General features: G+C 37.4%; 1 protein-coding gene across 2 annotated transcripts in view; it reads right to left on the bottom strand.

Annotated features, from left to right (window-relative positions):
* Positions 1–22,239, bottom strand: part of LOC104841367 (chromosome unknown open reading frame, human C18orf25) — a 44,020-nt gene that overhangs the window by 15,517 nt on the left and 6,264 nt on the right. The window contains exons 2-3 of one of the 2 annotated variants that reach the window (XM_010582976.1): positions 12,178–12,994; positions 5,240–5,767 (exon numbers count right to left, since the gene is read on the bottom strand). In XM_010582976.1, coding sequence (XP_010581278.1) covers positions 5,313–5,767; positions 12,178–12,901 — 1,179 coding nt within the window. In that variant the 5' untranslated portion in view covers positions 12,902–12,994 and the 3' untranslated portion in view covers positions 5,240–5,312. Of the gene's footprint in view, positions 1–5,239; positions 5,768–12,177; positions 12,995–22,239 lie in introns of those variants that run through there. The other variant, XM_010582975.1, reaches the window with a different exon arrangement.

Below are 22,239 nucleotides of genomic sequence, written 5' to 3'. Positions count from 1 at the left end.
CCTGCTCGATCAGTCTGCGAGATTTAACCGAGCGCTTGAAAACGCTTCTAACTTAATAAGCCTATTTTCCACGTGCCTTCAATTTTGCTGATCTAACACTACGAGACTAATAAAATTTGTGAGAAAGACCGGTTTCTAGCTTCATGTTTTACAAGATACTGTCCATCTCTATCAATCAGCCTGAATATTTTAGCTTCTACAGTACAAATTACACAGTGCATTTGTTCTAATGCTTCCAAATGTAACTGCAGTGGTCACAGTGCAGACGTCGGTTATTTTAAAAGTATCTACTCAACTGGCCTGATTTACACACACTTATCAGGCAACACCTCCCCTTAAAGTCAGCTGAAGGATTCTCTGACCAAAAACTGCAGAATAAGTTCAATTTCTAATGAGGTGAAATGCTAGCCCCATCAAAATTAGTAGAAATTTTCTACTGCTTTTAATAGGGCTAGGATTCAATTTCTTAATGCCCTTGAAATATTACTTTAAAAAAAGAGATGTACAGTATGTGGATACAGAAAGAGACAAAATATATTAACAAGAGAAATCAGTGATAATAAATACGTTTCAATTTGTAAAATAACTGCCAAATATAATCCCGTTTCATTGAAGTTAAGATTGGTCCTCCAGTCTTAACTCTAGCAGCTCAGATAAAATAACCTAACCATCCTGCAACAACACTAAAAGACACTGTGAACTTAAAAAAAGATATGTGTATTTCTGCCTGATTTATTTTGTCCTAATACTATTAAAAATAACACTGAAGAGCAGTATATCTGAAAGGTTTAAGATTTTCCTTTTTTCCCCCCCTGCTCAGTTATTTTTTGCAATAGAAAAACTGAATAAAGTTTCACTGCCTTTACTTGAATTTGTTTTACGTGGTATATTACCTTAAATTTTTATTTTTCTAAACAAAACCTGAAAAATCAGATGTTTTGTTAGAAGCATGTGAAGCAAAACCCCAAACCTTCAGATAAAACTATGTGTGAAGGATGGAATTTCCTACAGACCTTCCTTACCAAACCCCACTGGAGGGAGGGAAGCCGCACAAATGCCTGGGGAAGAACCCGCAGCCAAGCCTGCAAAAATACTGCACACTAAAGCCCCTGGACTTCCAAGGACTCCTACATAGGGTCCAATTCTAGGAGCAGATCCTTTAATTTTTCATTTACTGAACTGTCAGTTTGACATTTAGTGACATTTAAATTGAGCCTTTATATAAGGACTTATTTCTTTTGCACTTGCACAAAAATTGCTAACAAAGTAGCTGTGTTTCACCTGCTACTAAATTTCAACTGCCATCATACCCGTGTTCAGTTACTCCCATGCAGAAACAGCTGCCACACTGAAAACATATAATTTGATATTAAAAATGGCAATATATAGGAATTTGAATAGGCCAGTTGGGGTTAAACTGGCACCATCTTCCCCAGAATTACCGCACTCTACACCAGCTGATCTGAGTTGATGCATTTACTCTTTTAAACCATAAGTAAAATTCTTTAAAGAAACTAGACTGTTTCTTTACTCCATTCTGAAGTATAAAACCTAGGGCAATTAGAGAAACTCTAAATGATCATCTGCAATTCCCCACATCTGTGCAAAACTCCTACTGATTTCTCCTCTCCTTGTTAAATTCAGTGGTTTTGAAGTAATTTGTTGAGATGTGGGCAAAAACATACATTCAAAATGTAACTCTGGGTTGGAAAGTAGAAGAGTTTCCTTCTGGAAATCTTAAATAAGGCCAGTCTGCTTTAATGAAATACAGAATAGATGAGATTAAAACTTATGTTAAAATTTCAGCTGAAGAAATTTTAACTCCCTGAAAGTTTCTAGTCAAAGCCCTTTGAAAATAAGAGCTTATAATGGAAATCATGACAAACTTAACTGCAGCCATGTAATATAGCAAAAATATTTCCCGGAGAGAAAGAAAATAAAATCTGAAATTATGTATTCGGAATCCGTTTTCTCAAAGAGATGCCAAAGGCTGTTGCACACACATTTAAAATACAGACTCATCACTAGTATTGGTATCTGAACATTGGTTTCTTCAGTGCTCTGCATCTTTCAAATTCACAATACAAAGCAAGAAGAGAGATGCTCCTGTTTAATTGCACAGCCTGCCAAATCCTTCATCAGGTAGGTTATACTACACCTGAACAACAGAAAGGTGGGGTTCCTAGAAGGAGAAACATACTTCTTCACATGGAAAACAAGCTAATGGACCAGATATTCAACTGTGTAAATCAACGCACACTTTTCATTTCAAAGGAGCTGATTTATGACAGCTGAAGATCTGGCTCCAGTTTTGAGGCAAGCGAAAAGAGTGACCAAACAAAATAAAATTTACCATTTACAAAACCATTTACAACCACTGGCCTTGCACAGGTGTTCTTAACACTAGGTAGCTTTTATGGGGAAATTAAGTTAAATTTATATCTAATACAAACTATTCCCTCAGTCTTCTGGGTGCCTTGGAATAATTTTATCCTAGAAAGAGTACAGCTTTAAAGTCTGTATGCTCACCTGCTATAATCCTCTGCTTGGTCTTTCACGTTGACACCTGCTTGCATTGAAAATAACAATTAACAGTAATGGATAAAAATGTTTGAAAGTTTTTAATTTTTGCCTGTAGTAACAGAATCTGAATTTTTATCTATTAATACACTGAATTATTTCAACACTTTTATTTTTTTTTAAAGGTTACCTAACCAAGACATTGCAGATTGGCAGAAATTTCACTGGCTACATACCTAACAAAGCTGTTATCCATTTATGAGATCCGTATGTAAATGTGTCTCAGTCTGAGAGATAAATAAGTTCAACTGATCTCCTTACACAATTTGTTTTGAAATACCTAATTGCTCCATATATACTATTGTATAAAAAAGGTTAAGGGCATGCTTACAGACATACTGAGTTAAGTGACTCTTACACATTAAAAGAAATCAGTCACTGCAAAAAGCTGCTTCTGCATGCATGGGAAGACTTGTAAAGTTGTCATGCTTTAAAATATGCTGCTCTTACCATTGTCATAAAGGTATATATATATATCAAATCTATGAATACCAGAAGGATCTGATTTTTTTTTTATATCAGCAAATAATCTTCCCTGAAGGATCTTAAATTTTAAACAGATGAGGACAAGTGTATTAAATTGCAATCAAACATAAAATAACTCATTTAACTTTTTACCTATAGTGAAGTCAAAAATGCACACAATGTCAGACGAGGGAGTTTTCTTACAAGTTCATATCAAAATCTTTGTATCAAAATTATGCATGAAGGTGATCCGTAAAGAATTTATTCCAGTACTTAAAAATTATCTCCTGCATAGTCTTTCAAACAGTTACTCTGAAAATAACACAGCTCTCTAACCTCTTTTTTTTTTTTTTTTAAATGAAAGCATCACATACTTAAAAAAAGTCTGGGCCAAGAATAATGTTAAAACACCAGTGTTAGTATTATACTGATAACAAAAAGCATTTCTTGAGTTCCTCTTACAGGTTTGATCCAAATCCTCATATAAATTGATGGAAAAACTCCCACTGACTGCAGGGAGGAAAAAAACAAAAAAAATCAGACCTACAGAAGATACAGTGGTTACTTCCAATGGGAAGAAAAGCAATTACATTAAATTAGAAGAAATGAAAAAAATTGACTGTGGTTTAAAAAGCAAAATAACAGAGCTAAAGGAGACCTATAGTGTTCTCTTTGCTTAAACTATGTCTATGCAAAGACTTTCAATTTCCATTATTAGAATTTTGATTTAATTTGCATTAGAAACTTTTAGCAAGTTGTAACTGATGATAAATATACATTTTTGGTAGCTACAGAGAAGTTACTTCACATGAAGAAAGGCCTTAATGGAGAGGTGACCAAAAAAATCCCTGTGTGTAGTGATAACAGGAAGAATTAAATAGAGATTTCTAATATATATAGTTTAAATTAATCCTACTTTAAACATCACAGTTTCAAGCCTGCCTATTCATGATAACTATCAGTATAAAAAAAAAATCTACACAATAGCAAGTTATTGTATTATTTAAATGAAACTAATGTTCTGGCATTCCCCATCACAAGTAAATAATGATTTCAGTGGCATTCAAACGTGGTTCAGAAGAAGCTTTTGCTGTCTGACCCAGACCAGCAACCCATACCTCCAGACCACCACAGTGTTTACTAATCTGACTGTCAAGCCTTCCTTTAAATTCCTGTGCCAAGGCTCAACCCATCCACCAATGGCTGCTTATCTTAGGACTGACACGACTATTTTTATTCCAGCATGAAGGATGCAGTTTGATCATATATACAGAAGGAAGCAGCAGTCCTTTGTGTGCACAGGTCATGCATGCACACACAGTTGGGTGTGATTCATCTCACCTAACTTTAGCCCAAAGTTATCTATTCTAAACTGTTCGTAAGGGACGTTTAGACAACTAATGGAAGAGAAAGACACTGCCAGGAGGTATCCTTTGTAGGTGTCTATCTCTTCCCATTGACTCGGAAGGAGATCCACAGGACAGCAAACTAGACACCTAAAATCAGAGGAGATGACTTCCACCCAAACCAAACACATATATATGTATACATGTGCGTATGTGTGCACACAATGTAAGACAGCTGCTTCCATAAATATGCCATGTGCAACACAGCAGTGACATTAAAAACTCTGGACAGAAAATGAACTACTAAATGGGAGACAAAAAAAAATCAGCTGTGCACATTTGTTATATATAGCTAAATCTTTAGGGTAAGCTTATTTATTACTTCTGCCTAAAAAGGAAGAAGAAAAAAACTAATGTGTGACATTCAAGCTGCAAAACTTGGGAGTAAACAGATAGTTAAGGAAATGTTAATGGGTCTGTATCTAGTCTGGTTCTCTAGGGTACTTTACATCTTGAAATATAAAACTTATTTCCTTATATAAATGTTTTAACATGCAAAAAGAGCATTCGGATGAATACCCTGAGTGCTCCTATTGTAGCAAACATAGCTCTACTGATTTTGGGGTATCTAAACAAGGATTCTAAGTTATATTTTCCAAGTTTGGTGATGAAAGCTTAGGGTGGTTCCCCCACACACACCTTTAAAGGTGTCTGTATATGTGTGCTGGCACATGCACGTGGGTATACTGTGGGGTTTTTTAAACTACATATATATTCTCTATAAATTAAAAAAAATTATACCATGGTAACAAAACACAAAAGAGAAAAACAAAACAAACATATACAAAGAGAAAAGCAAACCTTATTTTTAGCATAATCCAAAGTTACATCACGATTGCAAAGATTGGATTTTTTTTGAGTTTATGACTGATTCAGATCAGGCTCTGCAATATTCCCATTCTCTGGAAAGATAGGTGGAAAATTGTTATTAAAAGTCGCTGGAAACTCTAGCGTAGCATCGACATTTTGATAGCCCACGTAAGAATTAAATGACTGCTGTGGAAGTACTTGGCTATCAGGCATCTGTATGAAAGCCCCTGACTGTGTGGTAGGGGGGATTCTTTGGCCAACTAGTTGAATTTTAGGTTCCCTGGGCTCCAGTTGTTGCTTGCTTTCTTCATCCGTGTCAAGACGGGTTAGCTTTTCTATCCACATGCGAAATTTCTCCTCTGTCTGCCTCTGCATCTCGGCAAAGCAGTTCATGGCCTCTTCCAGGACATTGCCTATGCAGTTCCTATCCCACACGGTGCCCCTGTCAAGCAATCCTGGAATTTCCCTGGTCGCTCCTCCAGATCCCCCAGCACGACTGAAGCCAGCTTTAAAGACATTGAGGCCATTTGATAAGACATCATTAAGTAAGAACATAATATTGTTTATTAAGGCATGTTAACTCAGGAAAACAACTTTTCTAATTGTGTCCCTTGGATATGACAACGGGGGAAGAATTAACAAGTATCAACCAGCAGTATTACCATAAAAAAAACCAACAAAAAAACCCACAAACCCAAAACATTTTACACTCACTGAGGTTGTAATAGAAATTTTGGCTTCCAAATTATTTTTATTCTAGAATTCTCAGACAATTCTGTCACAAAGGTTTTTTTCTTTTTTTTTCATAAGTCAACCAAATTAGTCCAATTCCCTTGCAATTTGTTTTGAATTCAAGTGAAGGTGTCAAAAACATTATACAATAACATGTTTAGTTCTGTTAAGCTACGATCCAAAATACTATTAACTGATGAACCTGAATAATTGTGCATATTTTACTCACATACTTGAACCTTTTTATAATGGACTGTTAAACATAGACAAAATTGTACACAAGATAACAGAGATAAAGGCTGATATAGTGATTGCAGCATCTCAAGTAGCCAAGCCCAAAGCTCTTGGTCTAATTTTGGAAAACACGCTAAACATCAATGAAGAGAATATACAACACACACACAAACATAAAAAGATATGTGAATGCTATGCTAATACATGAGGTGAAAGCAACCTCTGTTAGGTCTGATGGACACAGCTACATCACAGGGTAATCCACACGACACATAGGAGTGATCAACCTCACACCAACTAGAAGCATGCCCTTCATCGCACCAGCCACCGGCTGTGCAGCTTTTCCAGAGTTAATTCTAGCCAAGGCAGAAAACAGACAGGGCGTAGTTGGAAGGAAATTGTTCTCCTTCCTTCTATCCATCAAAAAGATGGTTAAAAGGACTGGCTTTGGGATTATCAGGAAGAACTTCAGCAGCAACAAGAGAAGGCCATCCTCATTATCTTACTCTACGTATCAATAAGAAAAGGCAGCAGTATCTATATTTTTAAGTTTAGAGTTCACTCAGGAATCCTCTAAGAAGCAATAAAACCCCAAGAAAACAAGGCTCTGTACCTGTTTGAGGAATAATAAACAACGTGTGCATGCTGTTTGAACACACAGATGTTACCTAAGGTAATTCCAAAACAAGACAAGCATCAAGCGTCACATTAAACTACACAAAGCAGCTACAGAACCTGAAAATTTAATATGTAAACATGAAACCTGTGGGATCCTCTAGCTTAAGAATAATAGCAAATATCCTAAGAATGAGAGAAATCATTGCACAACCTAAGTAAATATTTACTAATAAAAACATAAGGCACTAAATCTTTATTGGGACTTCACTGTGTACATGAAATTACAGTATTACTTAAACAATACATTCTTTTTAGGAGCTATTTAAATGAGGTATACATAAGTCCTTCAGTAACAGCTAAACAAAGCCTAGGATTATTCTCTTGTATCTGAGCAGTAGCAATGCTACCTGTCAGGGGCCAAAACCCTTCTATTAAAAACCCTACTTTTTAAGTCTTCTCTCCTATCTGTTTATCTATCAGGCAGGCTGGAAATTCAGCATTCAGGTCCTCTGCTCAAAAATAAATTACTTTATAGCAACTAATCTACATCCCTCCGACTGCATTTTAACTAAAAGTAATTAAGTAAAATGGTACCTTTTTCCTAAAACGTGGTTCCTTTTGTATATTCAATGTCTTTTTCCTCCCTGAAAAAAATATTTCTTCTGTTCATATACTCCTGGCGTTGAACATCCAATATGATTCTGTTTATTCATCTTTAGTCAGGGATCTTATCCTAAGATCAAGTCACTAAATGGCGGTCTTTCTGATTTCCGCAGGCTTACGATCAGACACCTTTAAGTAATGTTGAGTAAGTTTGAATTGCAATTGAAATAAAAACTATTGATGGTGGTATGTGAGACTAGCTAGCCTTTTAAGATTAAGAATGAACTAGCATGGTCAAAGTTGACAAAATTGTTTTGCAAACTGAAGTGACTATGTATTGAAATATATTTTACCCTGCAATACTATTTTTAAAAGGCATCATTCATAGTATATCTACAACTTACAGTAGCAGCAGATCAATGTTTCAAATGCTTCCCTTGCAGTTCTTATAACAAGTCTTACTCAATCTTTTCTTTACTGGTGGCCTTCAGGGTTAAAAAGGAAATCAAGCCTAAAAATGCATTTTTATTATATTAAAAATGCTAGCATTTATCTATTTGGTCCCTTTGCTACCTGTAAACTTACAGCTCTATAGTTTTGGAAGTTACTCCAAGTTAAAAGGCAAAAAATTTGCAGTCACAAAGGGGTCAGAATCCAAGACGTATCTTATTTTCAAGACAATACCTCCTGCAAAACACCACCTAAGAAATGCCCCAATGCTGTCTCTTTATGGGATCTACTAAGTACTATGTAAATAATAACCAAATCCAAAGTAATTTAATTTAGGAAGTCTGACAACACAACAATTTAAGAAGGTATGATGCATCTTCATTCTAATTAGCAACGGTAGATTCCTCCGTGTCATTATGCTGACATTTTCAAATTAGTATCTTACTGCAAATCACTCTTAACAGATTTCTCCCCCACCCCGTTCTTAGATAATTGTCATTCTGAGTTACTTTAACCAAATTCATCCCTTGCAAGATGCTTCATTCAAGGTCTATGCACAATTCTTCGGAGGAAGTAACCTCGCTGAGAGTCCCTCACACACACTGTGCCCCTCTCTTTGCACTTCTGCGTATTCAAACTTTTTAACAGATATTTTGAAAGCCTAAAACATAAGTCACCCCTATTTCAATTCAGATTTTTCTGAGTTGTAGAAAGCACAATGGTGGTAAAATGCCAATATTTTTGTATATTTGAATTTTTAAAAACCCCTTCTTCCAAAGAAAGTGTTTACACAGAAATAAATATGGATTCCCAGACTTGCTCTCATGCCAATTTCATTCACAGTTAATTTGCATGGTCAAATTTGAAATTGTTTAAAGGAAAAACTTGCAACAGTAGCAGGTCTAGCAGAACCTATTTCAGGACTCAAAGATCATCCTCTTATGCTATGAATATGAACTGGTGTTTGTTTAAGAATGGTAAAATCCTAAATGCCAACAGAGAGGCTCAATCATTAAAAGATAAGAAATTGCTCCTCATCTGCAATAATTCAAAAATCATGGTGTTCCCTGAATTAAAGAGTTCAAGATTATGACTGCTCAGGTCAGTGAAAAGATTCTCAGTAGCACCCATGAAGTTTAGATTGAACCTGTATTTTCAGGTGTAAATTAACACCACATAATGCGTTCAGGACAACGTAACATATATTGTGCTTAGCTCCTACTGAGCTCACAATATTTGTATTGAAGTAGCACCAGCAGGATCTCAACTCTTTGCTCTTCAACCTTTCTCAAGAAGAAAAACAAGCCTGCCAGTATTTTAATCCACATTAGATTTGAGTTCAGCAGAGAGAACTGACTCTATATTGCACAACTGTTCAGTTCGCAACTTCATGGCCTTACTATGTATTTCACTGAACATTTTCTTTACCTTACTCATTTAGCCAAACATATTTCAGAGCCAGTGATGTGGATGGTTTGAAAAAAATAAGTGCATTATTAAAATGGAAGAGGTTCAGTTACACAACATGAAAGACTACTATATTCTCAAATGTGGCACTTCAATTTTCAGACCACGCACAAGCAAACTGTCTTCTGTAACACTACATGTGTTGATAGAAGGTTAAGAGCCAGAGTATACATAACCTTCACACATTAAGGCCACACTAACTGTCACTAAAAACTTTAGAGCATCTCTGTTGGCAAAGCTATTTTTCAGACAACAGATGTTTGAAAATCAGTCCCAATAATAAGCTATGTTGAGACAGTAACCAACACTACAGCTGAAGTGTCCAAATACAGACTAAGGGGAACACAGGCTACCTGTAAAAAACTCTTCTGCATCAATGTGTACAGACTTTTTTCAAAAGTAAAGGCAAAAGTTTTTTCATGCTTATGTCCTTCTGACAGGTGTATCGTAGTTTCCTGACACTCAAGTATCAAGTTAAACCTCTCAGCTTCTGACTGTGTGCAGAGGACACTCATGGCCTGAATTTCCAGTAATGCTTTTTGATACCCTGTATTATTTTCTAACTATATGTTCATTCCCTAAATTTTGAGGATACTCACAGTGTAATGCTAAGTGCACTAAAATGGCTTTCTAGTCAAAAAAAATAATTTAAGCACTTTGCCAGTTCCAAGAAGAGGGATCGCAGATGGCATGTGAACCTACCACTGCGACGGAGAGCTGGGAGTCCTACTCAGACTCACAGCTCCACTGCATCTGTTAAGACCACAATGTTTCATTAACCCACAAGTAGCACAGGATGCCTTTTTAGCCAACCTTGTCCTTATCTCTATGGAGAATATTTTTCTTTTGTACTTGGAGACTGTTTCCCCACAAACCAAAGTTGTTTCTATTTAAAGGAAAACTGCAGTGTGGCAGGTACTCATTGCACTTAATTCCAAAAGGACAGCTCAAAAGTTTTAATGTCTTAAATGTAATTTAGTATCAAGCAGATGATACGTGCTATGAAATAAGAATAAATGTCATTGTTCCTCAGGACTGTTGTTGCACTCCCACATCTTGCATCGCAGGTAAAATTGGGCCTTGGTGTAATCATCACTAAATAATCAAGTTCTTTCGTACACCGCAATGGGACCTTTTCGCTGCAAGCATCTCATGGTTAAGACCGAGAGCTCAAACACAGAAGAGCCTAGAAAAAGTACCCTAGAGTGGTTCCAGGTCTCTGCAATGGAAGTCAGAAATCTAAGCAGATCTGAAAATACCATGTGGTGCCTTTCTGGGTCACAAGGTACTTTTATGACTTTAAAAAAAGAATATAAGCTGGGGGATTTGTTGTGTGTGTTTTGGGTTTTTTGGGGGAGTGGGGAGGAACCTGTCCCAAACCTCAATGAAATAGCCTTATTTTACAGGCTTTAAATCATGCTTTAATTGCCTAGCAAAGTGTAAATATAGTAAATAAAAAGGCACAAAACTATGAAAGCTACAAGTCTGACTAACAACTAAATTGGTAAAAATAATTTTAGATCTCTATTAAAAGCTTACTACACAATAATTATAGGAGGACTTTGCCTTTCCCAGACTTTCTAATAATAAACATTAAGTTCCTTTGTGCAACCTGCTTCCTAGCAGTATGTGGGAAAAATGCCAGTTCTCATGGTGACAGAATCATTCACCATAATCAAGTCAGTTAAAACAGTTATTTGTAAAATCTTCTGCAAATATTTTAAATAATTCATCTAGCAAACATTATTCAGCAACTTAAGACTCATTATTGCAGTTTTCCTTTAAATGTTCTTGCCCTATGTAAGCTGATATTTATCTCCAAAAAAAGAAAACCAACTTCTAGCACAAGAGGCAAAAAGGCATGTAACCCAGTAAAAATTGGCAAGCCAAAAAGTTTATTTTTATGTGATTTTATTTTTGATTGCCATATGAAGATTGCCATATGATGATGGTTCTATGGTATAATATGCTGCAAGGATAATTCACACAAAATCCTGTCCATGGCACTTGGGCTAATAAAATAACAAAGACTCAGCAGACAAAAAAACTTGAAGAATTCATGTTTCTTTTGCTAATAAAATCATAAGAAGGCCCCTATAATTTGCTGCCTCCAATCTTAACACGGATGTGTCAGCAAATTAAATATATAGAAATTAGAGATCCTTATGACATAGGAAAATGGTAACAGCGTTGTCTAAAATGTTGAAAATTTAGGCGTGGATATAGCTTGGGCACCTACATAAAGAAATTCATATTTACGTCCTAAAATAGGTGACCAGCTGTGATCTGCAAGAATTTACAATAAGGCTAAGTAGGTTTGTCATGCACTGAAACGTAGAGCTGAAAGCGCAGCTTAAGTGCAATAATGAACAGCGCCTTACTGTAACACGGGCACAAGGAATGCCATGTTATTTCTAACACAGCTGCTGGGCTGTGGTCTTAATATATTAAAGCAAAGCTGGCCACTTATCTTAAGAATGTATTTATTAGATTATCACCATCTAATGGGATTTGACAGCACTGATAGGAGTTCATATAGGCTTACAAAGGAAAAGATCTGAAAATTCCAGAATTCAAAGATAGTCCTTCCTCCAATTTACCATTTCTATGCCTTGTTGGTGTGCAAAAGTGCACTGAAACCTCAGAACAGATTTTAAAATTTGCCCATGTCTTGTTAACATACTGCAGTCTTCAAATTTACACAGAGCTGCAGTTCTCCTGGTTTTTCTCAAGTGTCACTCATCTAATTTAGCATGACAGCTGAGAAACGATGTCAGATGCGTTACAGTTCAGTTTAAAAAACATCCTCTACCTGGTATCTCTGCAGTGATTGTCTTGCTGCTCCCTGAAACCTCTTCATCATCATCTGATGAACTCGTGCTCGAGTCACACGTCAGGTCACTATCACTGGTACTGCTGTCCTGCAGCAGGTTGTACTTCTTGCGAGCAGCTGCCTCCCGTTTCTGTCTTAAGAGCCGGATTCTTTCTTTGTGCTTTTGGCTTCGATGACCTTTTACCTTGGTAACTCGACCATTCTGCTTATCACTAGACTGTCGGTTTTTCTTGGCAGCCATTGTTGAAGTTTCACTTTCAGACCTGGATCGCCTGGATTTCCTCCCAACTGCAGCCCCAGACACCGCAGAAGGGTCTCCCTCTACAGCAGCTTCAGCTTGACAGGGCTCATTCTCTTCTGTGGAAGACAATGTATCTGAGTCAGCCAGATGCCCACTGGAAGAAGGGGAAAGCATGCAATGATTAGAAGAGTCACTCTCGTAAACTCGACCACCCGTTGGCTTATCGCTCTCTGTAGATGCTAGCTGAGACTCCGAGGAGTCTCGCCTCAGTTCCATCAGTAAGCAAGGCATTGAAGAGAGCACCGCAGAGTCTGCTGCAGTGGGCACGTTGTCTTTCTGAGTTTGTGTCTCGAGTTCTATAGGTCCGTCTTCATCAGGAGCAGTCTCTTGCTTTTCAGAAGTCTTTGGTGGAACTTCTGAATCAACAAGTTCTTCTGCTTTTCCCACTGCCTCCATCTTCATTTCAGAACACCAAGGTCCTCCTGGTCTCAAAGCATGGAGCACGCGGTCTGGAAGACTGTGTGAACTAGACAGGGACTTCAGCAACACAGCAGCCTGAATGAGAACAGAACAGTAAGAATAATTTACCCAAATAACTCACTTAGTCCTGCTCTTCACAATATTACCTAAGCCACTCATTGCTTTCAATTACAAACAGTGTGGATCGGTATCGTATTGGGTTTCTTCATTTAGTTTTTCCTAGTGAACTCATCTTGTTACAGCAAACTATTCTTCCTTTTACACACCCATGAAAGACAGTACTAGAATCGCATTAAACATGGTTCACCTCACTACAATAATCAAAACAGATCAGAAAATAATAAAAATATTTCTAACCTTTTACTCTAGAAAAGTTAAATCAATAATTTACATAATTTAGCAACATACGCTAAACTTCTTTACCTAGATCTTTAAATATATTTTAATGGAGAATTTTAGCCCTTACGAACAATGCCAGCCTGAAAATTCCCAGACTTGGTAGTCATCTACCTGGACAGACCAGAATATAGTTCAGGTTCCATATCTATGAGAAATCTACTTTCAGTTGAACAGGACCTCAACCTTATAAAACTACTATGTTTTTCTGGTAATTCGCAAACTTACAGTACCAACATGACATTGAAGAAATCCAGTCACTCTGAGCACAAACCAAGCAGCTGCTGAACATTACAGAGCAAGACTACAAACACCTTCCTTCTCCAGTGGAATTGCTCTGCCAGCAGATCTCACATAACCAAGCTGTATTTACAAGAAGCACCATAAAGCGATACTAAATTGTCAAGGACACTAGGTTTACGACATCTACCGGCAAGGTCTTTAGAAACATTAGCTATGTGTAACACAGATTTGTTCTCAGCAGAGAACTACCACGCTAGTGAGTCACGTAAAGACTTTTTAGGAGTATCTAATACACCATTCAAGTGCTTCTTGAGTGTCTCCCATACAAGTCCTGCTTGCATGAGAACCTACAGGCTGACCTAGTTTCTCTCAAATCAGCCAGGAAAACAGCATCAAATAGTATGGGCTGCAAGCAAGAAACAGTATCCACCCACACCAGTATCCTACATGTTACTTCAAATTATAATTTAATAAATTGCATTGCTTCAGTGCAAATACAAAAACCCCAAGCTATTTATCTGATTGATAACTTGCACAGTATCAACCCAAAAGTACCTGAAGCACCTTCAGGGAAATTTTGTTTTAGAGATCAATATTTATAATTTTATATTCATTATTCACACATTGCCTTCCACCTAAATTTTCACTTGGAATTCAATAGAAAGATCTTCCAACTACCACATTCCACTTACAGATGAATGGTATGGAACAAATTGTTTATGGGTTTACAAGTATAGTAAATGATAAATTTATGCCACTTCAAAAAAAGCATAGATAAGAAAAAGCAGTAGTAAGATTTAATCTACTGTTTTTAAAAAATGCATTCCTGCAGACAAAGGCAATTATTACTTGAGCAGCCTGAGAAAACATGGATGGTTCAGAGAGATTTTTCTGTACCCTGAAAATCCTTCTTCAGTTTCCTGATCCATCCTGAGCTGCCTGTAATTGTACATATGTAATTGCACGCTGCTTCCCCCCCCTCCATCTGCAGCAGAGAGTAAGGCTACTTCCCTGCTTCTAAAAGGTGCTGTGAAAAGCTCAGTGTTGTCCTGTCCACCCTAACCCACTTTGAAACTTCATTTTTAAAGAATACTAAAATAAGAGTTCATGCTTCCTTCAGGCTAATGAATGAAATGGTGCAAGGTAATTATGAAAATATTTACGGGAGAGAAACACCAGTTAAGGAAGGAAAGCTTAGTTAGTATCAGACAACACAAGAAAGATGGAGATGACAACTCTAGGTCTGCCAAATATGAAAAAACAAAACCCCAACCCAAAAAAACCCAAACAAACAGTAAACCCAGCATTTTACTTTCCAAAAAAGAATAAAATACACACTGTAAAATACAGGAACTTATACATATATATATATATATATAAAAATGTTTGCACTGAGTAAAACTCTCTTGAAAGCAACTTAAAAGAAGAATTTCTGGAGATGGTAATTTAATGTAGCCAATAAATATCGCAGAAGGACCAATTTATTTCCAAGGCCACAGCACAGCATCAACAAACCCAAATGATGAATACACATGTTCCAAGACATAAACACATCCCAATACTGTAATAAAATCAGTATTTATATATACTTCATCTACAAATCTACATTATTAAATAATTCTCCTATTATACAGGTAAGTAAAACACAGATTTGATGACTGAATGACCGGCCAAGAGTTATACACAGTGGACTATGTATTGTACCTGCTAGTGCAACTCCTGGCTTTGCTCTGGTCATGCACTTTGAAAAGAAAAATATCTTTTCTAAGAGTTTTGAAATGTACATGTAAGGAAAAATTTGGCTGCTCAAACACATACCAGAAGAATATTAGCCTGGCCAAATGAAATGTATTTAAATATTCATACTAATAACTGCAGAACAGCTTCTGCACTATTCATCGTTTTAGCCTGGGGAGCACAAAGAACAGAGTTCGACACAAAGCTAAAGGGCAGCCGAAGTGAACTAGAGACTCTTTTTTCACCAATGTCCTACTTGGGAACATCATCTACCTCACAGCTCCCAACTGGACTATAAGAACACCTGCACTTGCCCTTCCATCTCTCTGGCCTATCAGAAAAAAATTACGTTTCATCTACATGTTGACACCTTGCTAACAGTCTAATTACAATGACTTAAGAAGATTTTTTTATTATTAAGTAGGATCTTACTTTACCTACTCAAACCACACTGGTTTGATCCCTCATACAGTGATCAGTGAATTATATTTTCAGTGAGAAGGCAGCACAGGGACTAGTAACTTCACAAAAGTCTATCTGTCAACATTGACATGTGTTTCTGTGTGCATGGAAAAAAATACTTGCTCCAGTGAGGTTTGTACTCTCCAGGTCCCTTGAACTGGCTATTTAGACATCAACAATTTGAGTATTAGTATATATATTAATAAGAACTTCATATTTATCTCAGTGGAAAAAAAAAAGTCTATTGTGACTCAAACAGACTTTGCTGCAAGGAAGAATACAGACAGTTCAGGGGAAAATATCTATGCCAAGAAAAGCTTTGTCTCAAAGAAAGAAAAAAAGTACTGATTTAGTTCTACTCAAGAAATGTATAGATCAGAGAGACTATATTGAAAAACTCCCATTCCTTTCTTGCCACTCACTTTTCTAGTAACAGTACTAGAAAAGGTAATCTCAAGGTCATGCTAGAGAAAGAGCAGTTTTTTACATAAATGAGAACGCAGCACTGCAAAATAAGTTGTGGTGCGTACACACACAGATGGATACTTAATTAGACATTGCTTAGAAATGTCATTCTCCTTTTTTTGATGCACAGATACCGCACTGACAATTTTAAAAGGCAATTCTGTAAAAACTTCTGTGCTAGATTTTTCCAACAGAAATTATTTTATTTTCCAGCCAGAGAACACACCAGTATGCAGAAGCCCTTAAATATCTAACTGTACCTTTACCTGGGAAATGTTTTCAAATTGTGCACTCATTTGTAAAGGCACAGAATTTGTATGCTATGAAAACTGCACTTTAGCAAAGAAATCCAGAAGGATTTTGAAGGTCAGATTAGCAGAGACAGCCCAGCCAATCTCACAGTTCACTGCCACTAACAGGGATGGGTTTTACCCCCTACCTAACCATGACTGCACAGTCATGTTCCCTCCTTTGCACCAGAACTGGCTCATCCTTTCTTGGGTAGATTCACTTCACTAAGCCAGCAGAAAACAAAACTAGAAAATAAGTGAAATTTTCCACCAGAGCTGGCAGGAAGGAGGGAAGGGAGGGCAAGCACAAACCGTCCCTTTAGAAAAAAACAAATCTGATTAAAAACTACCTGCTGTTCAGTCTCATCATACCTTGAACCCACAGGTTCCGGCTAGACACAGGAGAAGGCACTGAGTGTTTCTTTCACAGCACTGTTTGCTCTGAGATTTTTGAAGATAAAAAATGATTAAAAAATGAGAAATTGAATTCAAACAGAGGTGTTAGTAGCTTTCTAAAGAACTACCATAGGATGTATGCTATTAAGTAATACATACTACTGCATGAAGAGTTATATCAAAGATGGCATGCATGCCCTTTATCAATCAATAACTGGCCACTCATACATTCGTCATAATATTTTTGTTTGGTTTGCTCTCAGTAAATATTATTGTTTATAATTGCATATCCTGCAATGTCAGAAGGAAATGAGTTTCACCCAAACAAATGATAAGGCCTGAAATACTTAATAAACACCATGGCACCCTAACCTTAATTGTACATTGTCATTTTAGGCGTTATTGAACTGATTAATGATAAAGAATGCCTAGCATGAATGAATGAATGAAGCAAACCAGCTCTTTTTCTCAGCAGCTGTGGATATGACAGATTCTTACTTCGGAAGTACTAAGTTTTTCATAGCTGCTTGCTGTTAAAAGTCACTTTAGTTTATTACCGACCCATTTCCTCTTATGCAGGGTCCAACAGACCACTTCTTTTCCCTGCATACAACCATATCACCTTTGTATGCCAGCTCTAGCAACTGTTTAAATGAAAAAAATTATCTAGCAGAACACTGTCTTTTAATACCATTTTAGCTAGCACTGAAAGAAAACAGTTTGACCAACCTAGCTCCTTGCACCACCAGCCATTCATTTACAAGCTGTAATTTAAAAGAATATGAGAAACCATACCTACATTTTTGCAGAAAATAACATCAAGTACGTTCTTTAAGCTTTTGTGACTATGTAAATGAAAAGTTAAACTGCACTGCTGCATAGGAGTTACCTGTTCAGAATACACAGCTAACTACAGAGATCCTTCCAGAGCATCTACTACCTTCTAGCCCCAGCGTCACAGAAGTCAGTATTTTCATCTAAATCTAAATTTGTTTTCATATTTATACAGAACTAAAGGCTATAATGGCTTATACTTACATAAATGGTTATTTCCATCGCCAGTGGATTACATTATCTCACGTTTACCAAACATATCTAAGCATAGATGGAATAAATCAGAGGTGTAAGAGAGGTAATGACAAATTATACAACTGAGGCTAATAAAATTATTTAAAACAGCTGACTTTTTAAAAAATGTAAACACTCAGGCAAGCTCATGGAGAACTCTGAATCAAACACTTGATAGACTATGTGTCTAAGGATGGTGGGTTGGGAAAGGACCGAAGCAGCACATGACCTGGGTACTGAAGAGCAGACCATGACGCACAAGTCCACTTTGTAATACAGGAGAAACTTTTGGCAAAGACCAAAGCTATGTCCCCTTCTGACAGAGCCACGTAACTCTGAAGATGTGACTCTGGCCACTTCCGAAGCTTCGCCAAAAACCTTTGGAGTCGTACCTGCATGTTGTTGGGTTTTTTTTGTTTTTATTTTTTTTTTTTTTTACTTGGAATCGCCTTGCTTTCCATTAAAAGCCAACACACTTAATTCAGCAAACTCACCGGTAACATTCTAGTACCAATAGCACATACAGGTATGCCCAATAACAAAATGTCTAAGTAACTAAAAACTAATCAAGCCAAACCATTAGACCTCTACCAAACAAGACTAATCTGCATCCAGACAAATGTAGATGTACCAATGCTTTCTGGACTTCCCAACTGCTGTCTTGTTAATCTCCTCCCCAAGATACCATACATTCTTTTTTATTTTCATGTAAGTGTCACACATACCCATGCACTTAAAACAACAGAAGTGTGACCAGCACCCAATTTAACTCAAGACAGTTGACTCAGCTCTGTGTGGATGTGTGTGCACGATGCTCTAGAGCAGATTTTTTCATAACACTAAGCCACCCCCACATGGATACTGTGTAATTTATATAGTGTTCCTTTGAAAATGCTGCCCTAAAGCTGACTCACTGGCATACAATTCTACCTAAGGCACATTTCTGGGAGTGGAGCTGGCTCTTTATCAGATGATTCATAAATCAGGCCTGGTAGCAAACCTAAAGAATAGGACCCTTCACAACCAACATGGTAAGAGAATTGCTGTGTGAAACAAAAGAAGAAAGGATTAAACTAATGCTGTGTTTCAACTGGTTTTGCATAAACAAATGAAGGTTAAAAATAAGCTGCTCCTATTGAGTGCTCAACAGGCTGCATACACAAATTATCCAAGACTGAATAAAAATTACAAGTATACGTGTTAAAACAAAGGTTTGCTGAGCATCCTTTGCAACCTTGAAAAGCAACATTTTTCATCATAAATAAGAAGCAAGACTCTACATTTAAATACAGGTTTTTGCATTGTAATGCTTAATGCACATATTCTGCCTCTTTCAAATGAAAGGTAACTACCAGCTATGGGTTAGTTCACAAGCCTGCACACAGGCTTCCAGAAACATTCACCAGCTGCACTGGAATCCCACAAAAAAAAAAAAAAGTCCTCATAAAAACAAATTCATTAGCATACAGATAAAGGCACACAGGGTTGGCTGCACTTAGCCTTCTAAAAACCTCATTTCTTCCTCATAGTGAAACCATTTTTCTCAAGTGTGCAGCGATTTAAAGTCCACAATGCTCTCTACTCTAAAAATTAGAGGGTGCATATTTTTATTGCTATCTGTTCCAAAAAATTTAAGCAACTCGCTCTTGTATTTTTTCATTATTCTTTCAACAAAACTAGTGGCAGAAATCAATGCTAGGATTGCCATGCTTAATTTCTTTTTCTCTCTGCCATATATTAGCTTGCAGAAGATCACCCTACTGAGGATAGTCATAGAGATGTACCATCTTTTTCTAAGATTTTGAGTTTAACAAATTTTCCCATATTACCTATCCATTTCTGTTACTCAAAGGAAATGTATTCTGTGCTTCCTCCGCTGGTTCATGCCATTCTATATAAACAGACCTCTTCTCCTCAAGAAATGTTAGTCTATTGTTCTACAATGGTCAATAAAGTAATGCTCACAGAAAAGCTACATTTTAAATTGCTTGAGCATAACAGTAACAAATTAATCTTGATTTTCAGAGCACAGATTTTCTTTCTATTAAGAACAGTTATCTGAAATATCCTGAAACTAATCAAACATTGTGCTAGTCACCAATAGCTCCAACTGGCAGATGAGGACAACTGCAATGTAACTTCGAAGTAGTAAAGTCTTCTTAGTACTGCAGTATTCATTTGAGAAGGGCTTGTGCTGCTGTCGTCTGCAAAAATGAAAGCCGGTCCAGCACAGACAGGCACAAATGTTAATTGCTGTTATTTGGGCATCTTGAAGCAGCAATGAGTGCCATGGGACACAGGCTGCAGTTCCAGGAGCCCTCAAGTCCACCTCTGGTAGTCCACTGGCACTGTTAAGAGGCAGAACTGCCTACCTGCTGGGCCAGTTAGCACCCATCAAGTTCTTTTGTAATTCAACTTCCCAGAGGAAAGCTGTGCAACTTAACAGGGGGCTAGTGGCTGGATGAGATCGAAGTCAGGGTCCAGAAGGACAGCAAGGCGAGCATCTTACACAACAGACAGCAGCGACAGGCCTGGAGCAAGGGAGAGCATTGGACCGTTCACCTCATCTTGCAAAACACCACTCCAAAATTGCATAACCCTTGACATCAGGAGGAAAGATAGTCTCAGCAGATAAGAGAGCTGTTTTGTAAAGTTCTGCATAACGTTCCTTTCCAGTAACAGCGCTGCCTACCGAACCGACGCTACAACCGCCCGGGCTGTCTTGCGGGCACTTCCACAGCTCACGCAGCGACTCGCCAGCATCTCCCCATCTCTTACAGCTATCCAAGAGCTCAAGTCACCGAACTAGAAGCGGTATGGATTTATGACAGCCATTTAACAAAGATAAGTTAAGACACATTAAGTGACTCTACAGTTTGTAAGTATTTTACGATCGGACCTTTTTATACATCTTTGCCACAGAAAATAAACAAAACCGACCCTCAGGTATTTCAAAGCTTCAAATACTTTAATTCAACACCAGTACTGTGCGTTTGCTTTAAGCCAGTATCTTCCTGGCATAGGGCAGTAACATACCCATTTTATGGTCTGGCCAACTGAAGAAGAGAGATCAGGTGACATGCCCAAATTCTACAGAAAGGCTGGAAAGGAGCTGTAAGCCAACCAAACCCTGATCTGAAGTCATTTTCTCACCCACAAGCCACTAATATTATTCGTTTCTTTAATTATTAAGCTAGTAATATAAAATCTAAATACTGCAACATGAATTTGCAGTAGGTATGTTACTGAAAAAATAAATGCTATCAATACACTAAAGGCAAAGTCACATTGCATTCCAATTATGAAAATTTTAGTAACAGTGAGATACCAACTGCTGTTGGGCTGTTCTTGACACCAAACCCTTGATCATTTTTTGACCAGTAATAAGAGGTCCCAATTGATTTCAACATCCATGAGATTTGTTAGCAATCGATACCATAGTCTTGACATGTCCAAAGTGCTCCTGAAGAAGAAAGCATTCATGACGCTGGTCTATCGTGACCTAATTAGGACTCAATAAGCAACAGGTATAGGTAGCTTCACTGGAAACAACCCGCTACCTTCTTACCAAGAAAGCTCGCTCGTGCCACTGAACCATACTCAAGAGCACAGCTAACTCAAGTTAGCTAACCTTTGAGTCTGTATCTTTACAAATCCTAACACTCTTACTTGAGCTTTCCTAAGAAATTAAAGCAACAAAAAAGCTAAATTCTTGTAGGATGCCACAGCCACAGACAAACGTCTGCGGGCACTGGCAGAATTAAAGGCACTGTGGCACGGTCTGTAATGGAAGGAGAACAAAACCTGGTAAAGAAAAAGGACAGTGCAGGAGAGGGTTAATTTAGAATAAGGTTTTGACAACAGATGAAAAAAAACAGTATGAAGTAAACACGGGTTGGTTCTAAAAATGAACAAAAGCCACCTTGGGTATTTCAAAAACCAGAACTGATTAGGTCAAAAGCCAGTTACATGTGCATTGTGAATAATGCCTCTAACACTGGTTTTACTATCAGATACTTCTTCCTACAGTGTTTACTCCCAATTGGCAAAGATGAAGAAATCTGACCTCTACTTTGAGAGGATAACAGACAGACCAGGAAACAGACATTTCTTTCCCACAACATATGGAAGACTTTGCATATATTTGACTACAGAAATTAAATAACAGCATGTAAAAGGATACCAAGTTCCCAGCCATAAAAAGAACAAAAGAAAATTAAAAGGTAGTTTTCATCAGTACCATGCAAGTACTGCGGGGGGGGG

This window comes from Haliaeetus leucocephalus, unplaced genomic scaffold (assembly GCF_000737465.1).
Source record: "Haliaeetus leucocephalus isolate CR32 unplaced genomic scaffold, Haliaeetus_leucocephalus-4.0 Scaffold866, whole genome shotgun sequence".
NCBI lineage: Eukaryota > Metazoa > Chordata > Aves > Accipitriformes > Accipitridae > Haliaeetus > Haliaeetus leucocephalus.
This window is presented reverse-complemented; position numbering and strand designations above follow the sequence as displayed.